The 26,302-nt window shown below is 43.2% G+C and overlaps 1 protein-coding gene across 1 annotated transcript in view; it reads left to right on the forward strand.

The window, feature by feature from the left end:
* Positions 1-25,989, forward strand: part of LOC113025044 (neuronal acetylcholine receptor subunit alpha-7) — a 52,997-nt gene extending 27,008 nt beyond the window's left edge. Inside the window, exons 7-10 of the mRNA XM_026172417.2 lie at positions 11,312-11,506; positions 14,656-14,742; positions 15,454-15,563; positions 25,267-25,989. Coding sequence (XP_026028202.2) covers positions 11,312-11,506; positions 14,656-14,742; positions 15,454-15,563; positions 25,267-25,851 — 977 coding nt within the window. The 3' untranslated portion in view covers positions 25,852-25,989. The remainder of the gene's footprint in view (positions 1-11,311; positions 11,507-14,655; positions 14,743-15,453; positions 15,564-25,266) is intronic.
* The last annotated feature ends 313 nt before the right edge of the window (positions 25,990-26,302 follow it).

The raw sequence follows: 26,302 nt of genomic DNA on the forward strand, positions 1-26,302 counted from the left end.
ACTTTTTGAGCTCATTTCACGGCAGGATTCCCACTGAGACAGTGAGCAGCAGCAGGTTCGGGGCAACGCAGACAAGTTGTTTTAATTAGTTTACATCCAGGATCTTCCTCCTGCCAGCGACAGCGTGTCTCCACCGGCTGTCTGCTGCGGAGGAACAGGGTTTCATATCGGCGCTCCCATCCAGCATTAACGCGTTGGTAATTAAATCCTCCTCCGAGCGCGGCGGCCTGAAGGGCAGGCAGCTCGATGACCCTGAAGCAGAGCCTCCGTTGTAATTGGCTCATTTTTATAACGCACAATACTCACAACACACCAGGTCACACATGAGCACTGATTGACATTGTATTATTTTATCCATCACTCTGCACGTGGGGAGTCCCGGTTCCTCCTGAACAGATGACACAGTTTCAGGTTTTAAGCTGCCTGATTGCCTGCGTGCTGCAGAGCGCTCAGGATCACCCGAGCAGCTCTGGAGGTTTACAAATCCATGTCTTTGTCTCGCCTGCAGCCTCCTCCTGCTGCCTCTTTGATCCGTACACAAAGCATTCCAAGGAAAACCAAGGAAGAGGCCGAGAAGTTGTGTGAAGTTCTTTAGTTTCAGATCCAAAGCTCCAGTCTGTTGAATATTGTGACTCACATGATATTTGACCAAACGCTTCATGTCCTGCTTGGACTCTGAGGCGTGCAGACGCCTTCCAGCACAGCTCCTGTTTTTAGGTGCTTGTACTTCTCCAGTGGGTGAGCAGGAGTCCCTCTTTAATTCACAGCGTTGTGTGAACATGTGGGACAAAGAAAACAGGATCACAGTTTTTGAAAGTCACCACAGCCAGCGGAGAACGGTCGATGGGTCACATGAGGTGGAAATCTGCAGGTCTTTGCAGATTTTTGTGAAATGCAGTAAAATAATTACCATAAATGAGAGAAAAGCAGCTACAGTGAAGAGCAGGAACCTTCTAGTAACCGCAGTGTGATGCTCAGAGAGCTCCTTGGTGTTTCAGGACATCTGCAGCTCAGCTGGACTCATTTCTACTGAAGACAACTGATTACAAAGCATCAGCTCCAACAAAAGGTAACAGTTTTAAAGGTTATTGGGGGAAGGCGGGGCTTCCTCTAGTGTACGTTGAAATAAAACACGTCCTTCAGGTGTTCGGAGCATCAGCCAGGTTTAACGTCAGGGTTCGTTATGTGTTTCTGAATCTCTCTGAAGTATTAGATGGAGACAATAACTGTCTCAGCAGCAGCTTTACTCTCTGCACGCCTCAACAACAACAAAAACACTTCCTGTTTACGGCCCTCATGGTACTTCACTGCCCAATCAGAAGCCTGGAAATCCTATACTCGGATTCAATTCAATTTTATATACTGTAGCACCAAATCACAACAAAAGTCGCCTCAAGGCGCTTCAATAATACAGAGAAAAACCCAACAATCATATGTCCCCCTATGAGCAGCACTTTGGGTCAGAGCAAACGTAGAAAAGGATCCTGGTGTTATTTGTCTCTCAGAAACAGTTCATAACTTCAACTCATCCATGTCACCTAAAAGGTAAACCTGTTTCTCCATCACAGCTCTGATGATCCAGTAAGGACATCTCCTGCTTTCATCTTCATGTTTCCCTCTCACCACATATCCAAACCATATCATGACCAGCAGCTTTACAGCTGTGGCTCCAGCAAACATCAGCTGATGCTAGAAATTAATATTAAATAAATTCTAACAACAGCGACATCCGCTGGTTTCTGGCACAAAGTGGGCGATAAACAAACAAGAGAGAAAAGCCGATCAGCTGATCATTGATCAGTTTCATGATTGAAGTAGCAACAGGAGAGAGAGGGGAGAGAATGAGAGGAGAAGAGGCAGCTGTGCAGCAAAGACACAGAATAACTGCAGCTTTGTCTTTTTCATTGTAGCTGAATTACGGGACAAACTGTTCCTTTTCACCTCAATAAGAAACGCGTAATATTTTCTCTGAATGCAAGACGATTCTGTTTTTTATGGGACGGTTGGAAACTCTAATACCTAACCTTATAAATAAAATAAGATAAAACAAGTTCAACATCAGTAACATCAAAGCACCACCCAGCTGTATATAAAATCCATCATGCTAGCTAGTACACAGTACGAGTTATTGTAACTGACTGTAAAAAGTCAGCACAACGAAAATAAACTCCACCTTAACTTGGTTTATATCTGACTAGGGATGGGTATCGTTTAGGTTTTATCCGATACCAGTACCAAACCGGTACTTTTGAAATGGTGCCGGTGCTTAAACGGAGCTCAAACCGGTGCTTAAAGAATGGAGAACACACACTTTGTCCAAAAACCTCTCATGTTCAGCTGTGTTTTTTGTAAAAAGACAACAATGTTAGCCTTTTCTGCAGCTATGGGGCATATATATGGGCAGAAATCTGTGCCATCAGAAACTGAATTTGAATAAGTTCAATTTGAATTTGAATAAGTTCAGATTGAATCTGAATTGTAACTTGAATAAATGCTTTTGAAAACTGAATTTGAATTAGTCTAATTTGAAATTGAATTTATGGTTTGAAAATGATCATCACTAAATTGAAATTGAATTTTATATTTTGAAAATGAATTGATTTGCTTTGAAACTGCATTTTATCCAAAGTTGTCATCTTGGACCCTCTCAGAGTACCCCCTCTGTATGCTTGCAGAGACCCCTACAGTAGGGAAACATGCAAAACAGTGTCCAAACCTTTGTGTTTTAGCTTTATTTATGTCTTACACAGCATCCCAACTCTTTAGCTAACTTAATAACTTTAGCTAAAGTGAATAGTTAGTCTAATTCATTAGTGCAGCATTACTGGATCACCTCTGTTTGAAGTGATATAATATGATATACAACTGTCACTGTGTTTAACTACCATAATAATTCTTAGGGTACTGAGGGCATGCTTAATTAGATTTTTTTTTTTTTTAAAGCATACTGCTCCATTACTATGTTTGACAGGCTGAAGTTGTCGGGTCACCTCCTAAATCGACCATCTTTTACAGGAGTTTTGTGCCAGAAATGGAGTGTCCACTGAAGACTGAAGATACTGAATCTCTACGCCTTGCCATTGATCCCTCTTGTGCCTTCATCTAGACAAGAGACATTAACTTAACCACTCTCATATGCTCTGTACCTACATCACCTTCCCTGACAGTCGTAGCTTGGCTCATCTGAGGGTGAAATTATAAGAATGTGTTATTTTGCAAAGTGCTCTCTAGGGTTCCTAAATAAAATATGGCATTGAGGTCATTTCTTTTGAATTAATCCCTTCTTCTGAAATATAAGAACCTCTCCTGGTTTTAATGGCACTTTGGATTTCCTTACTTTCTGTTCCACTTCCAAACCCAAATAGATGCTGACAAGCTGCCACAGTAACATGGAAGAGGGAAAGAAGTTGGAAAGGACTACTACAAATAAACCTAATGCCTAACAATGTAAAATAAGAACAACAATAATAATAAAGATAAAAGATGAAGTAACAAGTTTTTAGTTTTTTCCAAATGATCATCCAGATGTCTGTGACATGTGATGACAAACACCATAATGGAAGGCCTTTGTCATCACATGCTTAAACTCATCATATATTTTTGCATATGCTGAACAGGCAGTCAGACATGCTGTAACTGTGGGGTGGAAAACAGCATGAACACCATACGGCAGGGGTCTCAAACTCCAGTCCTCGAGGGCATGGAAAAGTTGCATGACACTTTGACCCTTGAGGACTGGAGTTTGAGACCCCTGTCATATGGAATATGACAGGTGTGGTTGAACTGCATGAAGACTGAAGTTTCTCTTCTCTTCTGGCAGGACAGGAATGTGGCCTTGTCCTGTGAGCCACTGTAAGGATGTACTTAGAGTAGAACTGGACTGTCACCAGCCTCAGGCTCTTCACCCTTTTCAAAGACAAAGCAGTCATTTAGATAAAATATTAGATATTGTTTACCTGTAAATGCACAAAGTAAATTTAGAAATGTAATTATTGTCAAGAGTGAACAAGCACTGATAGTGTAATCTACAGCTGTGGCCAAACGTTGAGAGAATGAGAAGTGTTGTTTGCTTATTTACAAAGTTTGCTGTTTCAGTGATAGTTGTATATCACATTATATCACTTCAAACAGAGGTGACCCAGTAATGCTGCACTAATGAATTAGACTAACTATTCCCTTTAGCTAAAGTTATTAAGTTAGCTAAAGAGTTGGGATGCTGTGTAAGACATAAATAAAGCTAAAACACAAAGGTTTGGACACCGTTTTGCATGTTTCCCTACTGTAGGGGTCTCTGCAAGCATACAGAGGGGCACTCTGAGAGGGTCCAAGATGACAACTTTGGAATTCTACTAGAAACAGTCGATCATATTTGTTGTCAAAGCTGAATTCAGGGCAAACTACGCTAAATTAGCGTTTTTAGCTAACAGCTACAATAAGCATAACAGTTACTGTACGGCTATCTTTTGTTAACATGACGCTTGTTCTTATACATGTAATACATTTATTACCAACCTGAGAGTTTATCCGCTGGTCATTCGACATGACGAATGACTTCTGAAGTCTTAATTCAGCTCAAGACGCTGTAGATTCCCGTCAGTAACACTTTCCGTCCACTAGTAAAACGTAGTTCTATTAATCTGCTCTTGAACCGGAACCAGATCTAAGTTCCAAAAAACTGAATTTTGGAACTGAAACTGAATGGTGAGAAGTGAAACTGAAATTATTCGAAAGCTGAATTTTTAAAGGATAAAATGCAGTTTCAAAGCAAATCAATTCATTTTCAAAATATAAAATTCAATTTCAAATTAGACTAATTCAAATTCAGTTTTCAAAAGCATTTATTCAAGTTACAATTCAGATTCAATCTGAACTTATTCAAATTCAGTTTCTGATGGCACAGATTTCTGCCCATACATATATGGTATCACTCTTGGCTGGAAGCTTAAACAATGGAAAAAACACAAACTTTGTCCAAAAACCTCTCATGTTTAACTGTTTCCCACTTTTTCTTTGGTCATTTTAGCCTTTTTGGCCAGGGTGAAGGGAGTACCTGCCATCAAACAGGAAGACAGCCGCATGTAGCTATGATGATATTTGCTAGTTCACCTTACATGCATTAATGTAATAACGTGGTTAGCCTGCTCAACGTAAATTACACACGAACAACATTAAGCTACTCACGCAGAGAAGAACGGCTGCTGCTGCCATCATCCATCATCATTTCTGCTACACTGGCAGGGCTACGGGCCAGGACGCTCCTCTTCGGGTTCTTGGGGGATGTTGCTAACTCCGGGTCAGATAACAGGCAACCCACCCGCAGTAGATGTGCTCGGTGTGAGGTCTCGCAGCAAGCTATCAAATACGGTGCATTTCTTGGCTTTTAACAAAATGCTATGAGTCTCCAGGTGTTTCATCAGATTCGAGGTGTTACCTCCTTTGACAGTATCACAGTATCAGCTTAAAGCACTTGTTGCTGCTGAGTTTGCATCTTCTGCTGTGAAGTACAGCCAGACTTTGACCGCTTCGCTTTGGGCATTTTTAATCTGTAGCTCTAAAAGAACGTACATACCCGGGCCCGCCTACTATCCTCGGAAACGTAAAATGATTGGCTAGAATCTAAAGTATATGACATCTCAGGGGGGAAAAAAGCAGCAAAATGTGTGCTGCTTTTCGGTCTGGTTACTACCGTTTATGTCAGAACCGGTGCCATCATGGCACCGGATACCGGTACCCATCCCTATATCTGACCCAGATAGACTGCCGCCTCGGGTCTCTGCTCCTCCTGCCTTTCCGTCATCCACCTGCCAGCGTGTTGCATATGCTGGATTCCACCACTTGCTAATCAAAGGAGCTTGCAAAGAAAAGCGTCTGGACTTCTTTAAGTTGCTTGAAGACGTTTCACCTCTCATCCGAGAAGCTTCTTCAGTTCTAAGGTCAAATGGTGGAGAGTCCCAGATATAAACCTAGTGGGAGTTTCCCCCCACAGAGGGACAAAAGGACCCCCTGATGATCCTCTAATCGCCTGAGCCAAGGTGGGAAACTGGGTGTGGGTCCCAATCAGCCAGAGTTTCGGGTGAGCTCATTGTGAAACCTGGCCCCACCTTATCATGCGATTTCCTGAGGTCAGATGGCCCAGGATGTGAGTGGGCGTTAAGGCGTCTGGGAAGGATCTCAAAACTGGATTATAGATGGCAGAGAGTTGGTGTCGTAAACCCCGCCTCTGTTCAAAGATGGTCGCTCACAGTGGACATGGATGGCTTCTTTCACTCCTCTTTCAAACCATCTGTCCTCTCTGTCCAAAATGTGAACATTGGCATCCTCGAAAGAGTGACCTTTGACCTTTAGATGCAGATGGACTGCTGAGTCTTGTCCTGTGGAGGTGGCTCTTCTGTGTTGTGCCATGCGCTTGTGAAGTGGCTGTTTGGTCTCTCCAATGTAGAGGTCTGAGCATTCCTCGCTGCACTGTACAGCAAACACCACATTGTTAAGTCTGTGTTTTGGCGTTTTGTCTTTCGGGTGAACCAGTTTCTGTCTGAGCGTGTTGCTGGGTCTGAAATGCACCGGGATGTCATGCTTGGAGAAAACTCTCCTGAGTTTCTCTGATACACCGGCTACATAGGGGATGACAATGTTGTTGCGTCTGTCCTTCTTATCCTCCCTCGCTGGTGTCTGGTCTTCTTTTCTGTGCCTCTTTGCTGACTTTAAGAACGCCCATTTAGGATAGCCGCAGGTTTTGAGTGCTTCCTTTACATGTGTGTGTTCCTTCTTTTTCCTTCAGGCTTAGAGGGAACATGTTCTGCCCGGTGGTGTAGGGTCCTGATTACTCCAAGTTTGTGTTCCAGAGGGTGATGGGAGTCAAAGAGGAGGTACTGGTCCGTGTGTGTGGGCTTCCGGTAAACTTCGATGTTGAGTTTGCCGTTCTCTTCAATGTGCACAGCGCAGTCCAGGAAAGGTAATGTTACTGAATCTGTGGAAGCTCCACAATAGCCACCACCAAACAACAAGTTATTTTTTCACATCTCCCTTCATCTGGCCAATCCACCACCTTTCAGTGTTTATACCGTTACGGAAAAAAACGAAAAAACCCCCAAAAAACCCTTGGCCCATAAAAACGAAAAATCATCATCGGACATACCAGTCCAGCTATGACTGGAGGCCAAGGTAATGCCATCCAGAGTAAGAATCTGCTTAGATACCATATTTCTAAGCTTTTCAGGGCCGAGTACAATAACCTCAGTTTTATCTGAATTAAGAAGCAGAAAGTTAGCAGCCATCCAGGTCTTTATGTCTTTAAGACATTCCTGCAGTTTAACTCATTGGTGTGTGTTATTTGGCTTCATGGACAGATAGAGCTGGGTGTCATCAGCATAGCAGTGTAAATGTATGCTATGTCTTCTAATGATGCTGCCTAAGGGAAGCATGTATAATATAAACAGAATTGGTCCTAGCACTGAACCCTGTGGAACTCCATAATTAACCTCAGTGTGTGAAGAGGACTCTCCATTTACATGCACAAACTGGAGTCTATTAGATAGATATGATACAAACCACTGCAGCACAGTACCTGTAATACCTACAGCATGTTCTAATCGCTCTAATAGGATATTATGGTCGACAGTATCGAACGCTGCACTGAGGTCTAGCAGGACAAGCACAGAGATGAGTCCACTGTCAGAGGCCATAAGAAGATCATTTGTAACCTTCACTAAAGCTGTTTCTGTGCTGTGATGAGCTCTGAAACCTGACTGAAACTCTTCAAATAAGCCTCTGCAGATGATCTGTTAGGTGTTTGACAACTACTCTTTCAAGGATGTTTGATATAAAGGAAGGTTGGAGATTGGCCTATAATTAGCTAAGACTGCTGGGTCTAGAGATGCTTTTTGAGTAAAGGTTTAACTACAGCCAGCTTGAAGGCCTGTGGTACATAGCTGATCATTAGAGATAGGCTGATCATATTTAAGATCGAAGAATTAATTAATGGCAGGACTTCTTTGAGCACTTTTGTAGGAATGGGGTCTAAAAGACACGTTGATGGTTTGGAGGAAGTAATTATTGAAGTTAACTCAGAAAGATCAATTGGAGAAAAAGAGTCTAACTTAACATCAATGGTACTAAGAGTAGCTGTAGATAATATTACATCTGTGGGATGATTATTGGTAATTTTTTCTCTAATGATAAAGATTTTATTTGTGAAGAAGTTCATGAAGTCATTACTAGTTAACGTTAAAGGGATGGTTGGCTCAACAGAGCTCTGACTGTTTGTCAGCCTGGCTACAGAGCTGAAGAGAAACCTGGGGTTGTTCTTATTTTCTTCAATCAGTGATGAATAGTAAGATGTTCTGGCTTTGCGGAGGGCTTTCTTATAAAGCAGCAAACTTTTTCTCCAGGCTAAATGATGATCCTCTAAATTTGTGACACGCCATTTCCTCTCCAGATTACGAGTCATCTGCTTTAGGCTACGTGTTTGAGAATTATACCACGACCAGTGATACTCTACCACAGAGCGAGCGAACACCAAGTGACAGCGCCACCAAGAGTCAGGAGTCAGCTCCAACGATAGATGCAGGAAAACCAACTCGGAATATTCAACTCATACTTGTTACTGCTCTGAGCGTACACATGTAAATATCAGAACATGTGAGCACCATATGGAACATCAGCAGCTCTATAACCCTCATAAACACCTCTTTGTGTATCAAATGACATAAATTTACTTCTACACATTTAGTTTGTTGGGATCTGGTCAGCTTGATCGTCACACTGGAGTTTTTATGTTAGGTTTTCGATCACGCCTCAAATGTGTTTAAAAATAATTTAACAAATCTCGTCACATTTGCCAAAACCCCGAGGGCGGGGTCTGCGCTGCACGCCTGTCGGCTTTTTCACACGTGACTGAGACCCGACAGTGAATACAGTCAATATGAAGGAAATCTGATGTCAGGTGACCTGAGTGATGCTGTCATGTCTGTTCGGTGACCTCTGGTCCAGAGCTCTCTGTCTCTGCTGTTGTTTCTGAAGGTGATCCAGCAGCGTCTCTGTCCTCTGTCACAGCTGTGGTTGCAGAGTGAGGATGAGCACAGGGTTACCCAAAGTCTCAGGGGAGCCTCAGAGCTTCTGTTCGGTACAAACTGAAGAGAGAGACAGCTGAGGATGAATGCCGGCCTCCGTGGAGGCTTCCTGCTCAGCCAATGGGCCGTTGCAAGGGAACTTAATTGAAAAGTCCAACATCATGTTTCCCATTTACTCTCCTCCATCACCTAGCTGAGATTAAAACCAATGTAGTGAGCAATGTTTGCGATGTATAGGCAAATGAAACGCAGCCAGGCGTACTGCACGCCAGTTTTTATCTGCCACTTCCTCCAGAGATGAACCTAAAAGCGGAAAAGGACGAGGAGGAAGTGAAGGAGGGGCTACAGCACAGTACACAGTACCAATACAGCGACATCAGATATCAATGTTTTATTAAATAAATAAAGTATTCTGGGAATACTATGACGCCTCATCTCAGACGCTGACCACAGTCGGCTCGATGAAGCTGCCTCATAATTCAGCGCGAGCTAACGGCTCCGCCACACGAGTAAAACCAGGACGCTGTCCTCCTTACATCTGCGAAACAAAACGGGTGGCCAGAGCTTGCAGGTGTTGCACACTTACTGTTGATCACAGTGTTGCAGCCTTTGAGCAGATAGTTGCAGTGACTCTTAGAGAGATTGCTGAAGGTTTGCAAATAATTGCAGTCTAATGAAGACAGACTGTCAACATGTTGCCTTCAGTCTGATTGAGCCTCGCCAGGCTGCGAGTGCAGATGGGAAACGTGACCTTCTGTGGACGTCAACAGACACAGAGGTGTGATTCTCACTCATTTATCTCACTGCATTTTTATCAGAAACTGATTGCATGGAATTACTAACTTGCACATTACAATACTCAGCATTAACATAAATAAATTAATAATCACAATAACATCGTAGCATGGAGTGCCCGGTACGGCTCAGTCCAATCAGAGTAAAGCAGCCACAACTTTTATGATTGATTTTTTTACACTTTTCTGAAGTTTATCCCAAAGAGGGAGGAAGCCTTCGGTGGATTAGTGCATTGGGTCATGGTTTAGCTTTCTGAGGATGCAGAGGGAGGAGTAGAAGCTGTTGTTGTGAGGCCGTCACGTCATGTGCTCTTTTTTAATTCATTGCTTTTTAATATTTCTAAATAAACCTGCCACTGGCAGATTCTTGTTCCAGTAATAAACCCTGAGGAGACCTCGTTACTGTCAGCCGTCCTCAGCAGGCGTCGCAGGCGAGTAAACGAGCTTTTCGTGAGCTGAGCTCGCCTCCTTTGTGCTGGCCGAGCAGCGACCGTTCAGTTTACCTGGAGGAAAGGCCACGTCACACACACCCGTCACAGCTTTTCTTCTCGTCTGTGGCGCGTGATCGCCCTCTGTTTGTTGGAGAGACTCGGTTTTCCCAGCGTCAGGAGGACTCGTTAAATTTTAGTGCAGATCCAGATGACGTCGGTTTAAATGAAGACGTCAAACGTTGGCCTTGATACCGCAGTGTTTTATTATCATTTTCTGACACAGGCGCTGCATCCATCATCGTGCTCTGCTGATAAGACCTGAACAAAGACCTGAAGCAAAACTAAACACACTGAACATCGACCACAAGGCTGTCAAAATAAAACAGGAAAAGGACAGACTAAGATACACGAATAGGGGAACAGGGAAGCGACAGTGCGAGACGAGAGGTGGAAACGGCTATGGACGAACGCACGCGACAGATCGAGGAGGCGTGGACTAAACACAAGGAGGGGAACATGGGAGCTAAATGGGGAAAACCCAGACACACAAACAGAGACGCACAGAGGACGAAGACACAAGTAACGAAACTGATGCGTGACAGAGACCAAAACACAAAAGTCAAACGCTGCGTTCAGTGAGCCAGAAACGTGACATTAACACATTTATTAGATCACCTGGGATAAAAACAAGAAAACACTAATATCTCTGAAGCCTGAGAGAAACAGTTTTAATGATGTTTCTTATTCTGTAAAAACATACATCAAAGCACTTGAATTTTTCATTTTAAAAAACGTGGATACAAAAATGATTACATTTTAGCATTAAACTGTTGGCTTCATGATTATAGAAAACAAGTTATTTTATCATTTCCAGTTGAATATTTTTGTCATGGGTTTAAATTCAAAGACATGCTGAGATATGTTGATGTTAGAGGGGCAGCAGATCATTTTCCCCTCAGAGGAACGAGGTTTATGGTTTCTTTGACGTCACCGTCGGTGTTTTCCTGTTTGTGCGCAGAGGTTCCTGGGCGGAGGAACGAGCGTTTCTACGACTGCTGTAAGGAGCCGTACCCTGACGTGACCTTCACCGTGGTGATGAGGAGGAGGACGCTCTACTACGGGCTCAACCTCCTCATCCCCTGTGTCCTCATCTCCACCCTCGCCCTCCTCGTCTTCCTGCTGCCCGCCGACTCCGGAGAGAAGATCTCCCTGGGTGAGCGCTCAGCTCTCTTTATCGGTGATGACAGTTACTCCGATTCTTAAAGTACTTCCTCAAAGACTTTCCAGACTAGTAAAATTCACACACTGTGAGAGTGTTCAGTGTGAACAGAGGCAAAAGCACAAGATTACAGAGAAAAACCAAATGAGCAGCGCCCGGCGGCAGCAGGGAGGAAAAGTCCTTTTAAACAGGAAGAAGCAGAAACAGACTCAATGCCAAAACACCGAGTCACACAAAGGCACAGAAATGTGCTCTGATCTGAAAGAATACATTACTGGAATATAGATGTAACATGTTTTCATTCGAGGTCGTTACCTGTAAGATGTTCTGCTTCTCCTGTTTGAGCTTCAGTTCGATGTTTTGCTGAAATTTGCACCAGTCAGAAAACGATGTCACAATTAAACATCCTGTGTAGAAAGATCAACTCTGTGAAATAGCCCGAGACTGCACATATTCTATAAATATAACTTTAGCACAGTCGGGTCCATTATACTCTCGCTGAAGTGGCCCTCGCCCATCTGGAACAGCGATTACCTGACAAAAGAGAGTCGCCCGCTAATTCTGTTCACATCCACCTGATATTCACCTTCTTCTGTTGTGAACATGTTGCATGGACCTTTCTTTAAAGACAGACGCCGCTCAGTCCCAACACTAGAACTATAACTGGAGACTGGAGGATTGTTTATGAGTAAAGTTAACCCTTTAAAACCGGTCGGAGCGGGCACGCTCCGTTTTGCGCAACTAATTTTAAATCCTTGTAGCACTGCAACCGCGTAAGCTAGCGCAATAAGTTTTTTTGCATATGAAGCCGGAGGAGTTGTACTTACATCTTATGCCATCAGCTTGTCCTCGGTCACAGTTTCCTTCCACATAAAGCTTTGCAAAAACTGCATAAAAAGCACTTGCAGCAACGAAAACATAATATTCTAGAAACACGCTTTGCCGCTCCGATCAGCTGTTCATAACACTTCCTACGTTGGAATAGACGTCAGCGCAAACTTTTGCATGTCCGCCATGACCTGCCTGAAACCGGAAGTGACGTCATTTTCGCTGAAATGTAGTTTTTTACCATCAGGGCCTCATGAGCCTATACTGGTGTTTTTAAAAGTTATCTTTGACTTTATGACTTTCTGTGTCGTTTCTGGGATGCTGAGGACTCATATTGCACTGCTGGAAATAGTTTATTTTGATGCATGTGCTGTTTTTTTGCAAATTTGCAGTATAATATTTATTTTCGTTTTTCCTGCAGTATATAAAAATTGGTGTATTTCAAAAATAAAACTATGAAGACACTCAAAATAAATTTCCTGTGGTGGGAAACTATTTTGTGCAACTTTTTTGTATTTACAGTTTTGAGGGATAAGTCTCTTAAATTTCTCTAACTAGAAATATATGTTAAAAAAACAAAAACGATTTTCATTTTTTTTTGTAGTTTATTGCACTTTTTTGCAATTTATGTAATTACTATGCACTTAATGCAGACATATTATTAAAATTTGGGCTATAATGATTGTATTGATGTATAGCAACTTGAAATGCTCCCAAAAATGGCTCCACAGCATGTAAAAATATAATATAAGCTCTGGCAGACTTGGTTCTATGGTAGGTCTTAAAGGGCTAAGGGACAAAAATCATTCCTGAGCTTCTCTCTGTAAATCGCTCCCTGGGAATCTGTGCGTTAAATCATTGATTGAACGATAAGGAAAGAAGGATGCAGGAGAGAGGATGTCAGCACAGGAGGACATGAAACACGTGAAGCGATGTATGTCATCAGATCCAGTTTGCCTCGTTGGTGTGAACTGAACCGGAGGGTCATCGCTGATGAGGGCTGCGCCTCTGCGCATCTTTTAAAGCTTTCTGTTGAAAGCAGCACTTGAACTGACAAATGAAACCAGAAGCGTGTGCTTCGTTTTTCCTGACATCCACAAGGTCGTGTACCATGGATTTATCCCCCAGAGAGAGACTGTCGCTGTGGAGTTCTCCTGTAATGTCCCGCGGCATCTAAGGGAGACGCCTGAAAGGGCCGGGGGTTTCTATCACACTAACACGACCTTCAGTCACCACCGCCACGAAAAACACTCACAGAAGGAGATCCAGCAGCCATCACAGAGGGACGACAGCAAACACGGTATGACTCCAAGAGCAAATCACAAAGAGCAGTAAAGTGCTCTGCAGGTGTGAGATGATGGTGTTCAGGTGAAGCTTTCTGAAGGCCTCACATCAGAGCAGAAACGAGAGATTTCTGAACAGCTGGAAGAATCAGAAAATATGTTTCTGTCATTTTTTCAGGCTGGTCCTTACAAATATCCGTCCTAGCAGTATTCAGTCTCTCAGGGGGATGGCGGGGGTGTTTTGGACACCTGCTTCGTCCACTGAACCTGACATGACTGATGTCTCAGAGTCGATATTCATCAGCCATAAAACGTATTGGAACAGGGAGTTGGAGGTGCCAGCAGGCCTCCAGCTACTGACGGCAGACACGGCATCTTCCCCTGGAACTTTAATTTACGCTCTTAATCAAACTTGAATGTCAAGAGGGCCATCACTCTTCACATCTCCCAAAGTTCATCCGACTTTCACTGAGCCAGCGGGTCGAGACTGAACAGGACCGTTCACACATCGTCTCTGCAAAAGCAGACTGTAGGAAGGACTCCACCTGGGAGGAAACGGTGCGAGGCCGAGTTTAATAAGAAGAAACAAGGATCCAAACAGAATTCTCACAATATTCATGCGAGACACGGCAGATCGTTTTAGCCTCTCAAAGCAGCGGCCGCGCTACAAGGGGATTCATTCGCTTTGTCATAATCTGTGCCCATCGCTGCAATCCCAACCCATCATCATAAGTGAGAACAGAAAGGCATGAAAAGGTAATGATGGATTTCACTTACTCCAGCTTTAAAGTCGTTTCTTATATGAATGAGCAGCAAATAGTGATGAATTTGAGCTGTGGATGAGTCTGACAGAGACGCTAACCTGGAGCCTCGTTAATGGAAACCAGCACATTAGATCCTCCACATTTCCAAAACGGTTCGAAACAAACGAATAAGCTTGTATTCAATATAAAATTATAAAAGATGTCAGAACACTGTGAAATTGATGAGCGCACTAAAAACACGAAGCTGATGACAGGTTTGTGCCTGCAGGTATCACCGTGCTGCTCTCTCTGACCGTCTTCATGCTGCTCGTGGCCGAGATCATGCCGGCAACCTCGGACTCCGTTCCCCTCATAGGTGAGCCTCACTCAGATTACGCTGCTCATCCTTAATCCCTCCATCACCTCATCTCTTCCTGTGATGGAGTTATAATTGGAAGCCAGCACAGGAAATCTGTTGCTGGCTGCTCATAATCACCATATAAAATCCATCCTGAGCTGTAGGCTGAGGAAAACTTACTCTCCATCATTACTTTCGGTTTCCCAGTACAGCCATGATGTATTTTACTCATGCTGGACAAAATATATATATATAAACACCCAGCTCGCCCCTGCGGGCGGTTTATCCTTCAAGCTCGGGTCCTCTACCAGAGGCCTGGGAGCTTGAGGGTCCTGCGCAGTATCTTAGCTGTTCCCAGGTCTATAAGAATATATATATATATATATATATATATATATATATATATATATATATATATATATATATATATATATATACACACATACATATATATATGAAAACCTAAAAATAGTTCCAAATTCAGCTTAAAATCTTCTGGGCTGGGTGTTTTTGGTCCAACACTACCCCACTTGGCTCCTAAAATGAACAGAAAGGGCTCGCTGCAGCCTGCAGGACCAGCTCCACTGATAATTCTGCCAATTATCACATTTATGGGAGATTAAAAACGACGAGTAACCAACACACGAGTAAGACAAACGTAAGCGTAGAGGATGTTGCAGATGTAAAAGCTGGGCAGCACTGAGTGTCCTCTGGACGTCTGTCTTTCAGCGCAGTACTTTGCCACTACCATGGTGATTGTGGGTCTGTCGGTCATCGCTACGGTCCTGGTTCTGCAGTATCACCACCACGACCCCGACGGAGGACACATGCCACAGTGGGTCAGTAACTCCACTTCTTTTCTTCTTCTGCATTTTAATTATGTAGCTCCAGCATGCGCTGATTTCTCAGTGAGGAGTCCAGTTTGGTCTCTACGTTGTGCCGAGTCAGCTTTAATGAGCTGCAGGTCCTTAACGAGGTCTGTGCTTTAACGAGCTCTGAACAAGAAGAGGCTTCGCTCCAAGAACTGATTGACTATTAATACAGACCCTATTTATTTTACAGCAGCTTCCTTCAGAAACTTCAGAAAGAACGACTACACACACACACACACACACACACACACACACACACACACACACACACACACACACACACACACACACACACACACACACTTGGGGCTCTGAACAAGATTCCATTAAAGCAGAATTTAGTTTGAAGGTCAGAACTCTTACCTGTGTGTGTGTGTGTGTGTGTGTGTGTGTGTGTGTGTGTGTGTGTGTGTGTGTGTGTGTGTGTGTGTGTGTGTCACGGTCGTGTGTGAAGGTGACAGTCCTGCTCTGATGCCTCTTATGAATGTGAATGTTCCTGCTGAGGAAGAGGAGGGACGACCACTGAGGTGTGAAGGAGAAGCTGTGAGGAGGACGAGGCTGTCCGCTCCGATCACACGAGGAGTCCAGCAGTTTGTTTGTTTCAGTTTGAATGAATGAAGCGTGCAGGAGAACAGACACCTGAGAACAGGCTGTCACACACAGGCAAACAAAAAGCTGCACAGATGAACTCACCGAACGTGTGTTCAAAGTAAAGCCAGAGTTTTGGCTGCAGGTTTCTCAAACTCAGATGACATGAATGCCAAAGATAATATTCAAATATTGCCAATAGTATCACTGATTTCAGGTTCCAGTCACCTCCATGGCCACAGGTGTATAAAATCAGAAACTAGGTGAGCAGACTGCATGTGCCGTGTGGTACCGTGATAGGACGCCGCCTGTTTTATATACGCGCCGAATAGTTTTCTTTACGAGATCGCTGCAAAAAGTGCAGCCTTACCTAATGTCCACCTACTGTTACTCATTTATATTAAGATTTAAGCATCTAGCTGGTGTTGGTGTGGAGAGTAACCTTCAGTAATAAATCACAGCAATAGGATATTCATGTAGTTGTAAAAAGCATGATAATATATTAAGTAATCCAAAGTATTCAGGATACGTTACTCTCATTGAGTAACATAACAGAATACGTTACAATATACATTTGGGGGCATGTAATCTGTAATCTGTAGTGGAATACATTTTAAAAGTAACCTTCCCAACACTGGCTGTAGGCCACGTAAATCGCAGAGGAGATGCTGAGGCGCAGAGGTCGCCAACTTCCTGCAGAGTCAGTGGAAAGTAGAAACGGTTTGGGGATGCTGCCTTCCTGTTCCAACATGACTGCACACCAGAGCACAAAGCAAGGTCCAGGTCCATGAGTCAGTTTGGTGCAGAAGAGTCCTGGCCCCAACCCGACAGAACACATTTAGATAAAATCAGAGTGGAGACTGAGGTGTTCTTGTCCAACATCAGCGTGTGTTCTCACAAATGTTCTTCTGGAACAATCTGAAGTGCTGAGATGTTTCTGCAAACGGTTCTTCTGTGCAGCTCAGTCTTTGAACGCTGGTCTGAATGGAAGATGTCGCATATTCAGTGAAGCCCTTCTTGGTGATGGGTCAACACAGAGGAGGATGCAGCGCTGCTGTTGTCTTGGTCTCCTGCTTGGTTTCCAGGTGGAGTAGAGCCTTCTAGAAACAGCCTGTGCCTCGTTCAGCCTGAGCATGTAGTCCTGCTGGGCTCTGTCCTGACTGGACTGCCAGGTTAAGTCAAATCCTTGACAGGTTTCAGGTTCTCATCAGTAACAGTCAGACCTATGATACGGACTGAGGCCGAGCCCAACCCGACGTTATTGGTTTGTCTTGTTCTGTAACTGGTCCGAGGACTGAGCAGATGGGAGCAAAGCACAGGTCACATAACTTGTGCACGACCCCATATGCACAGGAGGGTACAGGTCTCTACAGGAATCATGTCTCTGAACGCAAGACCGTCAGAGTGATGACATTTTATAAAACTTGTCTCTTCAAAGACTCGTTTGAGGGTTAAGACTTGTTAACATTTTGCTCTGGTGTCGTTGCACAGGGCTGGCGTCAGGACAGAAATGGTTCATATATACACGGCTGCAGTGGCGGTCTGCCTCTCGGGATCGCCGGGACACTTCCTGGGGTCCGGAGGGTCAATTCCAACGCTGTTGAAGGAATTTAAAATCCAAACACAGCTGTCAGTCAGCAGTATGATAGGAGTCGAAGTAAAATTGGTTTAAATATATTCCTGCCTGTAGTTATGGAGTCATGAGGGAAAAAAATTCATATTCGTTTTTTAATAGTGTGAAAACATGATGACTCTGATCATCTTTGTCTAAAACGTAAAGTTTGTTTATGAAAATGTGACAAATACAAAAATAAGAAATCAGGAAGAAACAAATATTTACGCACCGTCAGATTTGATATTTAGAAATAAAATATTTCATACAGCTTTTGCAGAACTACGAATGCAGATTTCGAGAAGAGGTGTTCGAGATGTTGCATTATTCTTTAAACCTGCAGAAAGTTTGACATTCAAACCATGTGAGCGGCTGCTGTGGAGGTTTGTGTGACCATCACTCTCAGGGAGAAGGAAACGGCTTCAGAGCAGAAGTTTGAGTCTGGAGGGTTTCGGTGCTTTTGTGGGAAGTGAAGAGAAGTTTAAAGAACGTGAAAGGAAAGGAAATCCAGGCAGACTGTGACGGACGCGGAGAGGAAAGAAATGAAATGGCTGTAATTTAAGGTGCTGTCCGTGCTCCTCGGGATGACTCAGACTGAGCAGTTAGAGGACCGACTGATGTTCAGACTCCGTCCATCAACACTGCGTTTGACAGCTAAATATTTAATGAGTGTGTGTGTGTGCAGTGAGATATTGGACTGCTGGAGAAGATTTCCTCGGAGAGGCGAGCAGCCCCCCTCCCACTTTATTCATGCTCTATTTTTATCTGCCCACTCCTCCTGCGTCGCACACGGAGCTCGTATCTCTCTCACTCGTGCACATTTGTTCCGCATAAACATGTTTGTGCATAAATGAATTTTAATCACGTAAATATTTCCTTACTTACGCACCCTGTAAAGTCAACTTTCAGATAAGCACGCTGTAATTACTCTGCCTCTCCGTGACTCTTTTACTCTCTGACTTCTCCTGAACGTGTGAACATGTGACGCTTCACATGCATATGGAGGAGGTGATCTGATTAGACTTCAGAGCTTCTCTCTGCTTGCATTTGTATATTAACGAGCTTCTGATTTCCCAGATATTTATGCAACTCTTCTACACTGTAAGCAAATAAATCCAAACTACCGATCAGTAATTAACAAATGAGGAAAAACATTTTGGTATAAAGGATCTGCTTGTTAATGAGTTCATTTTTCTTCTGAAGAAGAAATTTCCTTGTTTCACCATAGGGCTGGGCCATATTATATCGGTACAATGCTAGGCAACGATAAGAAAATGAAACATCGGGATAGAATATGGATAAAACGCGCATGCGCAGCGGTAACCGAGAATGAGAATGGGGAAAGCAGAGTTGAGTGAAGCGGATGAACCAGAATTGGTTTGGAAAAATGGTGCAACTGAACTGGTTTGGTGTTTGTCCGTCAGATACACAACAAAGCACATTTTTTTGTAGAACATGCAAGCGGCCGTCGTTATTGCCGTATTTGTTGGACTAAGGTGCTCGTAAATCTGGGAGTAATCTGGGTCCTAAACTCCGTCCTTTTAGGTCCCGAAGTCAAACGAACATCACAGAGTTAAAAACTGTCTAAATTCTTTCATCTGTAATAAAATGATCAGCGTTGCTGCTTTACCAGGTGTAACTATGAAGTTTAACATCCAGGCATCCATGAAAACAGAATTTATTACACTTAACGGAGTTAGAAGTTAGCGGAAGTTAGCTCGCTAGTTTTGCTAGTTAGCTAAGCATGATGTAGCATGTTCTGACTGAGAGAGTTCTGAAAACATTCAAACGTACAGCTCTGCTATCACTTCCAGCATGAATGAAGACAGAAAACTAAACAGCAGTGACGTTTGTGGGGTTACTGGAGTTGGACTAGGTGGTATATAATGATGTGCTACGTCAGACCTTCCCAAAGTGGGGGGGGGGGGGGGGGGCGCGGTATGAAAAGGGGGGGAAAAAACAACGCTTGGACACTGCTAGCATAATGGACAGGTTTTTGTCGGGGCTCCCACACAAACGCAAAGCAGGAGATGAAGCATTCCCTTTGGTTTCACCTGCACAAGTGCCGAGGTAGGTCTCCCTGCAGGATTGGTTTTCCCTTCGTCGGGAGCAGCGCTGGGCTGTTCAAATCACAGACAAACAGGATCCCACATTCTTGATTTTTAGTTCACAAACACTTCTTGTAATGACTAACTACTCCTGACATTTTGGAGATGTTAGCTCTTTATACAGTAAAGTTACAGCGGGATACAAATAACATCAGGCTGATCCTGCCACAATTATCCCCCAGTTCAAATACCAGACAAACAGGATCCCACAGCTGTTTATGTTTTTGAACCTATTTTGCACAGACAGGCATTTTTTGAAAAATGTATTGACGCAATGTTGAATATTATTACACAGGAAAAAACAACTACACGTAAAATAATCACTGCCTTTGTAAATGGAGGGACAGTAGCTGTCTGTGTATGTAAGCGTGTAAAACCTGCCGATAGAGACAAAATACTGTTTATCTGCCATTCTGCAATTCATCTCATGTAAACAATAACGTGGCCACAGCGTGATGTGAATAAAGACACATACCTTTGACGTTGCGTGATGAACTCTGTATTCCTCGTCCACGTGTAAACGCAAAAAAGGAGTTTTAAAAAAAATCTCCGTTTTCAGTGATTCAAAACGCCATCTACGTGGACGAAACAGCTGCGTGTTCAAACATACCCGTGTAGGTGCGGACGCAGCGTAAAAGAGTTAGTGGTTTATTTCCTTGCTACCTGTAATTTATTGCAGATTACTTGTATTTGCTTGATTGTTTACTAAATGTTTGAGGTGTGAAATAAACCGCAATGGAGCAAAATATGGGCGCGTGTGGTTGGAGGAAGTGTGTGTGCGTGCGCGGGGCTACATTTTTAAAACAAAGGGGGGCCCAGCAAAAAAAGTTTGTGAACCACTGTGCTATGTGATCGCTAGCGACACAGCTATGTTAGCATAACATAAACAGTGAAGGAGGACGAACACTAACACTTTTCCACTTATAAAAGTTAACGTGAGGGTTCCTGATGGTTAGAGACAAATGCAATCGCATGGCAGGATGCTGTAAACGGACCAAACTTCAGTCAGGAGAACAACTGAGATAATCCATCCACAATACGAGGTTAGTCATTAATATACTGCAACAACATGGGAACAGAGCAGCTGTGATAGAATACAGCATTAATGAATCAATGGTACAGAAGTGGAGGAAGCAAGAAGAATGAATAACGTTTGATTTATCTGACTGCTTTGTTTCACTTATGTTACGGTTTGGAGGAGGACTCAAGCGCAGGACTCCGGTTCTGATGCTCACAAGAAGGATTTATTTACAATTCACCAGGTGTATATACAAGAAGGTGCGGGGGGTGCTATATACAGCTGAGTGAGGGAAGAAGGGGTCTCCAGGGAAGTCCAGGGGGAAAGCACGCGTTCTTCAGATCATCCACACACACGATCACAGGCTCACACTCTGACACTGCCACACGGGAATCACACGGGGGAAATCCAGGAAGCTCTGTAGACAGGGAGACAGGGTTAAGTACGACGCACAATAGGGCTGCTCAATTAATCGAATTTTAATCACGATTACGATCTGGGCTTTCAACGATCATTAAAAATGACTGAGCCGATTATTGGCCCCTCCCTCATTTATCCACGACACCTTAAAGGCCGGTCAGTGAAAATATTGTCGGGCATAAACCGTCCGTGGCGCAAAAAAGGTTGGAGACCGCTGATTAAGAGGACCCGAGGGAAGCTCGGAAAGCTAAGCAGAAGTTATTTGGAGAGTGACTGCCGTTGGTTGAAAAGAGAGTTTAAAAAACAAACTTCAGTGGTGTTGCACACTATTTTATATTATTTTTTAAAGTCATTGTTAACCCTTTAAAGCCGGTCAGAGCAGCACGCTCCGTGTTGCGTAACTATTTTTAAATCCCTGTAGAACCTGAACCGTGTAAGCTAGCGCAATAATTTGTTTTGCATATGAAACCGGAGGAGTTGTACTTACATCTGATGCCATCAGCTTGTCCTCGGTCACGGTTTCCTTCCACATATAGCTTTGCAAAAACTGCATAAAAAGCTCTTGCAGGAACAAAAACATAATATTCCAGAAACACGCTTTGCCGTTCCTATCAGCTGTTCGTAACACTTCCCACAGTGAAATGATGCACATGCTGTTTTCTTTGCAAATTTGCATCATAGGATTGTTTTTTGTTTTTCCTGCAGTATATAAAAATTGCTGTATCTCCAAAATAAAACTATGAAGACACTCAAAATAAATTTCGTGTGGTGGGAAACTATTTTTTGCAACTTTATTGTATTTAAAGTTTTGAGGGATAAACCTCAAACTTCTCCAAGTAGAAATATATGTAAACAAAACAAAAGCGATTTTCAATTTTTTTTGTAGTTTATTGCACTTTTTTGCAATTTATGTAATTACTATGCACTTAATGCATACATATTATTAAAATATGGGCTATAACAGTTGTATTGATGTATAGTAACTTGAAATGCTCCCACAAATGGCACTACAGCATGTAAAAAAATAATATAAGCTCTGGTGGACTTGGTTCTATAGTAGGTCTTAAAGGGTTAAATAAATATCGTCAAATAATCGAGATCTCAATTTCAGTGAAAATAATCGTGATTATCATTTTTGCCATAATCGAGCAGCCCTAACGCACAAAGGAAAACACTCTTAATTAGACTTTCTGTAGCTTGACTTCACTAACGCGTGGTAGACAACGATCCAGCAATGAACAGCAGTCGCCTCCTGGTTTAATTGCTGATCGTCTTAATGACGACATGAAACTGCACTGAAGCTCCTCTTTTTAACTTCAGTGGATATTATACATGGTTATGCTCAGGATATGTCAGCCCATTTCTACTGGAAATGCCTTTTGGTTAAACTTTCAGCAAGGAATTTGCATTTGCACTGTTAAATGGATGGGGGGTTTTTTGCGCTAGTAAAGTTGTGCAGTTGTATTTTGTCTCGCAGAAATTATATTGTCAGTTATATCGTTATCGCAAATTTTCAAATATATATCGTGATATATATTTTTGGCCATATCGCCCTGCTCTGTTTCACCATCACAGTCTCATGGCGGTGTAATGACAGACTGACGCACTGGGCATGTAGTAGAGCTGGGCGATATGAGATTTTTTCATATCACGATATGTTTTTTTCATTTCAGGCGATAACGATATCTATCACGATATAAGCCAAATAACTATATTTGTAAGATTTAAATGTGCCGTTGCTCACAAGTAAAATGTGAAATAATCAGCAGCTTGTTTTTATTTAAATATTTATTTCCCATAATAAGTTCAACAGGGTAGATGTACTTAAGGAACATGAGACTTTTTCAGATAAATAAAGGCAAATATTGCAAACTATACAAAAGGCAGCCGCTAAAGCGTTTAAGTTTCAAAATAGAACAAACGAAACAGACTAAATTGTCACTTCCACTTAGAAACAAAATATTAATTCTAAAAATAAATCTTAGTTTGTTTTACAGAAGAACAGACAAAACTGACTAACTTTTGTCAACATCAAATAAACTGAGAACTAAAAGGAAATTCTCAATCTCTCCTTGTTGTATAGCTGAGCTTTTCAAACAGTTTTAATAGTTACTTTAGTCTGACAAAAGCCGAATGACGAATTAGCGCTTCCAGTCAGAGACTGAGGCTACGTCCACACGTACACGGGTATTTTTGAAAACGGAGATTTTCCGTTTTCGTTTTAAAAAATAATCCCGTCCACACATAAAGGCAGAAATGAAGGAAAACGCTGCTATGAACATGCCAAAGCAGCAGGTGGCGCTAGATTCCTAACCGTGCAGAAATGTTGGCCAATCAGAAGTCTAGAAGCCTCGGTGGGAAAAAGTAAACAAAGCTGGGACATAGAAGCAGAACCGAGTCGTATGTGTGGAGGGACAGTAACTGTGTGTATATGTAAGCATTTAAACACTGCAGAGAGTAGAATTAACAGTATTGTAGAAATTCATTTCACCGAAACAATAACGTGGTGCACAGTGTGACGCATGCACCAGTTTATTGTATTTCCAGACTTGCTTTCGGCACAATTTACAGTGCACGCTACTCTGTTTTTTGTCAGACTTGAAATAGCCGAAATACCTTCACACTACGGAACTTCTATGGCTCTTCCGTTCGACAATCTCTCCGGCATTGGAACCATCATCTGTTTTCTCTTCGGTCACGCTCGGTTGATTTTTCTAGTCGGCACACTCATTTCCTCCATTACCCGCTGGCTGCTTCCCAAACAAACACACGTGCAGCTTGGCACTTGTGCTGCACGTAACAAGTCACGCGACGTGACGCTGCGGCTGTGATTGGTTCGGCTCTGCGCTACTGAATTTGGATTGGCTGACCTTTTTTTTTTTTTTTTTTTTTTTTTTTTGAGGACAAGAGCGGCGAGGTCTATCGCGATAGCTTAATTTCTCTATCGAGTAAAAGTTATATCGCGATACATATCGTTATCGTTCTATCGCCCAGCTCTAGCATGCAGGGTTGTGCTCTTAGTGAGCATCCTCATGCCTGTGATCAGAGAACAATAAAATACTGTGAACGGTTCAATTAAAAAACGAAACCTGAGACACAGAAAGAACAGCTGAGGTTTGCAAAGCTGCATTTGAACAAAGCACAGTGCACAGCAGCACGTTTGGAGGAAACCAAACACCTCCTGGCAACTGTCAGCGTGGTGGAGGGATGATGATTTGAGCTCCTTCTGACCACTGACTGGCTGAAGGAAGTTCTACAAGCTACTGAATTGTAGGATGCATTCTTTACGGGGCTGCAGAAAATCCTAAGAAAATGTTTTTCACCTACTTGGTAAATGGACTCGCACCTAAATGGTGCTTTTCAACTCTGTCTGTGCACTCAAACCACTTTCGTACCACAAGCCTCATTCACCCATTCATACATGTTTCATACAAGCACTTTTAAGCTAACATTTAAATGATACAGACCAAGTAACACAAACTTCCTCAGGCACTTGTTATGATGACCCTTAATCTTTAAGGTGGGAACAGATAACAGGCTCAGAGAGAACACAAACAGAAAAGGAGTTTCCAATAATGAGGTTATTTATAAGTTTAAAGTCATGACATCCAAAAGGTGAACAAAAAGTCCAAATATTATCCAAACGGGTTTGAAGCTGTAGGGGACGAACGCACAGGGGAAGGAAGCCCTAATCAAGAAGCCAGATAAAATATATAAGAAATATATAATAATGATAAAACAGGAAACAACTTGAAGGAGTCGTACTAAACATGGAGACGAGAATGAGAAGCCAAACGCACAAAGCGACATCTTAATCGTAAGTTCCAAGGAACCAAAACACAGAATCGCAAAACTGGAACTCTGATAACAGAAAAATAAATCAAATTTACTTTGAAATAATGACTTTCTCTCTTTCTTCTTTAGACTCGTGTGATTTTGTTGAACTGGTGTGCCTGGTTCCTGAGGATGCGGCGCCCCGGCGAAGCGAAGGTCCGTCCAGCGTGTCACAACGCCGCCAAGCGTCGGCACGGCAGCCTGTCCAGCCTGGAGCTCAGCGTCAGCCAGGGCTCGCTGCGGCACAACCCACAGGTAAATAACAGCAACCTCCTCTACGTCGGCTTCAGGGGTGTGGAAGGACTCCACTACGGATCCCCCGCTGACCCTGAGCTCCTGTGCTCACGGCTCATTGGAGGCGCCGTCGGTGCTGAGGAAGACGTGCTGAGAGCAGGAGGAGGGGTTGGAGCTGGAGGAAGAGCAGGGGGAGCAGCTGGGGGTTCAGCCTTGGAGACAGAGCTGAACCAGATCCTGGAGGAGGTGAGATACATCGCTGGGCGTTTCCGCGGCCAAGACGAGGAGGAGACGGTCTGCAGCGAGTGGAAGTTCGCCGCGGCGGTGATTGACCGGCTCTGCCTGGTGGCGTTCTCGCTCTTCACCATCCTCTGCACCATCGGGATCCTCATGTCCGCCCCCAACTTTGTGGAAGCCATTTCCAAAGACTTCTTCAGCTAAGGAGGGAAGACAGGACGAACGAGTGTCTCTATTTTTATATTTATGGAGAAATCTCACGTGCAAACCGAAAACCAACGTCTTGGTCCCAGCGCTTTGACTTCACCCTCATCGTGTCCTCGTAGAAACAATTATCCTTCAAATAAGAGATATGTCATTGCTGTACTTTTCTTTTTTCAGAACTGAACCTCTGTGGATTCCCACTGTGACCTTTGGACATTTACTCACTTATATCAAACACGTGTTCAGCCGCTCCAGACCTCATTGTTGTTTCAGACTCTTCAGTTTAGTTCGTGATGGCGGTTCTCCCAGCGCTGGAGAAGCAGAAAATCCAGGTTTAAAGAAACTGTTGAAAAATACCGTATTTCCCGGACTACAGAGCGCACCTGAATATTAGCCGCACAAGCTAAAATCAGGGGAAAATCCTGTTTTGTACATACATTAGCCGCACCTG

This window comes from Astatotilapia calliptera, chromosome 7 (assembly GCF_964374335.1).
Source record: "Astatotilapia calliptera chromosome 7, fAstCal68.1, whole genome shotgun sequence".
Classification (NCBI taxonomy): domain Eukaryota; kingdom Metazoa; phylum Chordata; class Actinopteri; order Cichliformes; family Cichlidae; genus Astatotilapia; species Astatotilapia calliptera.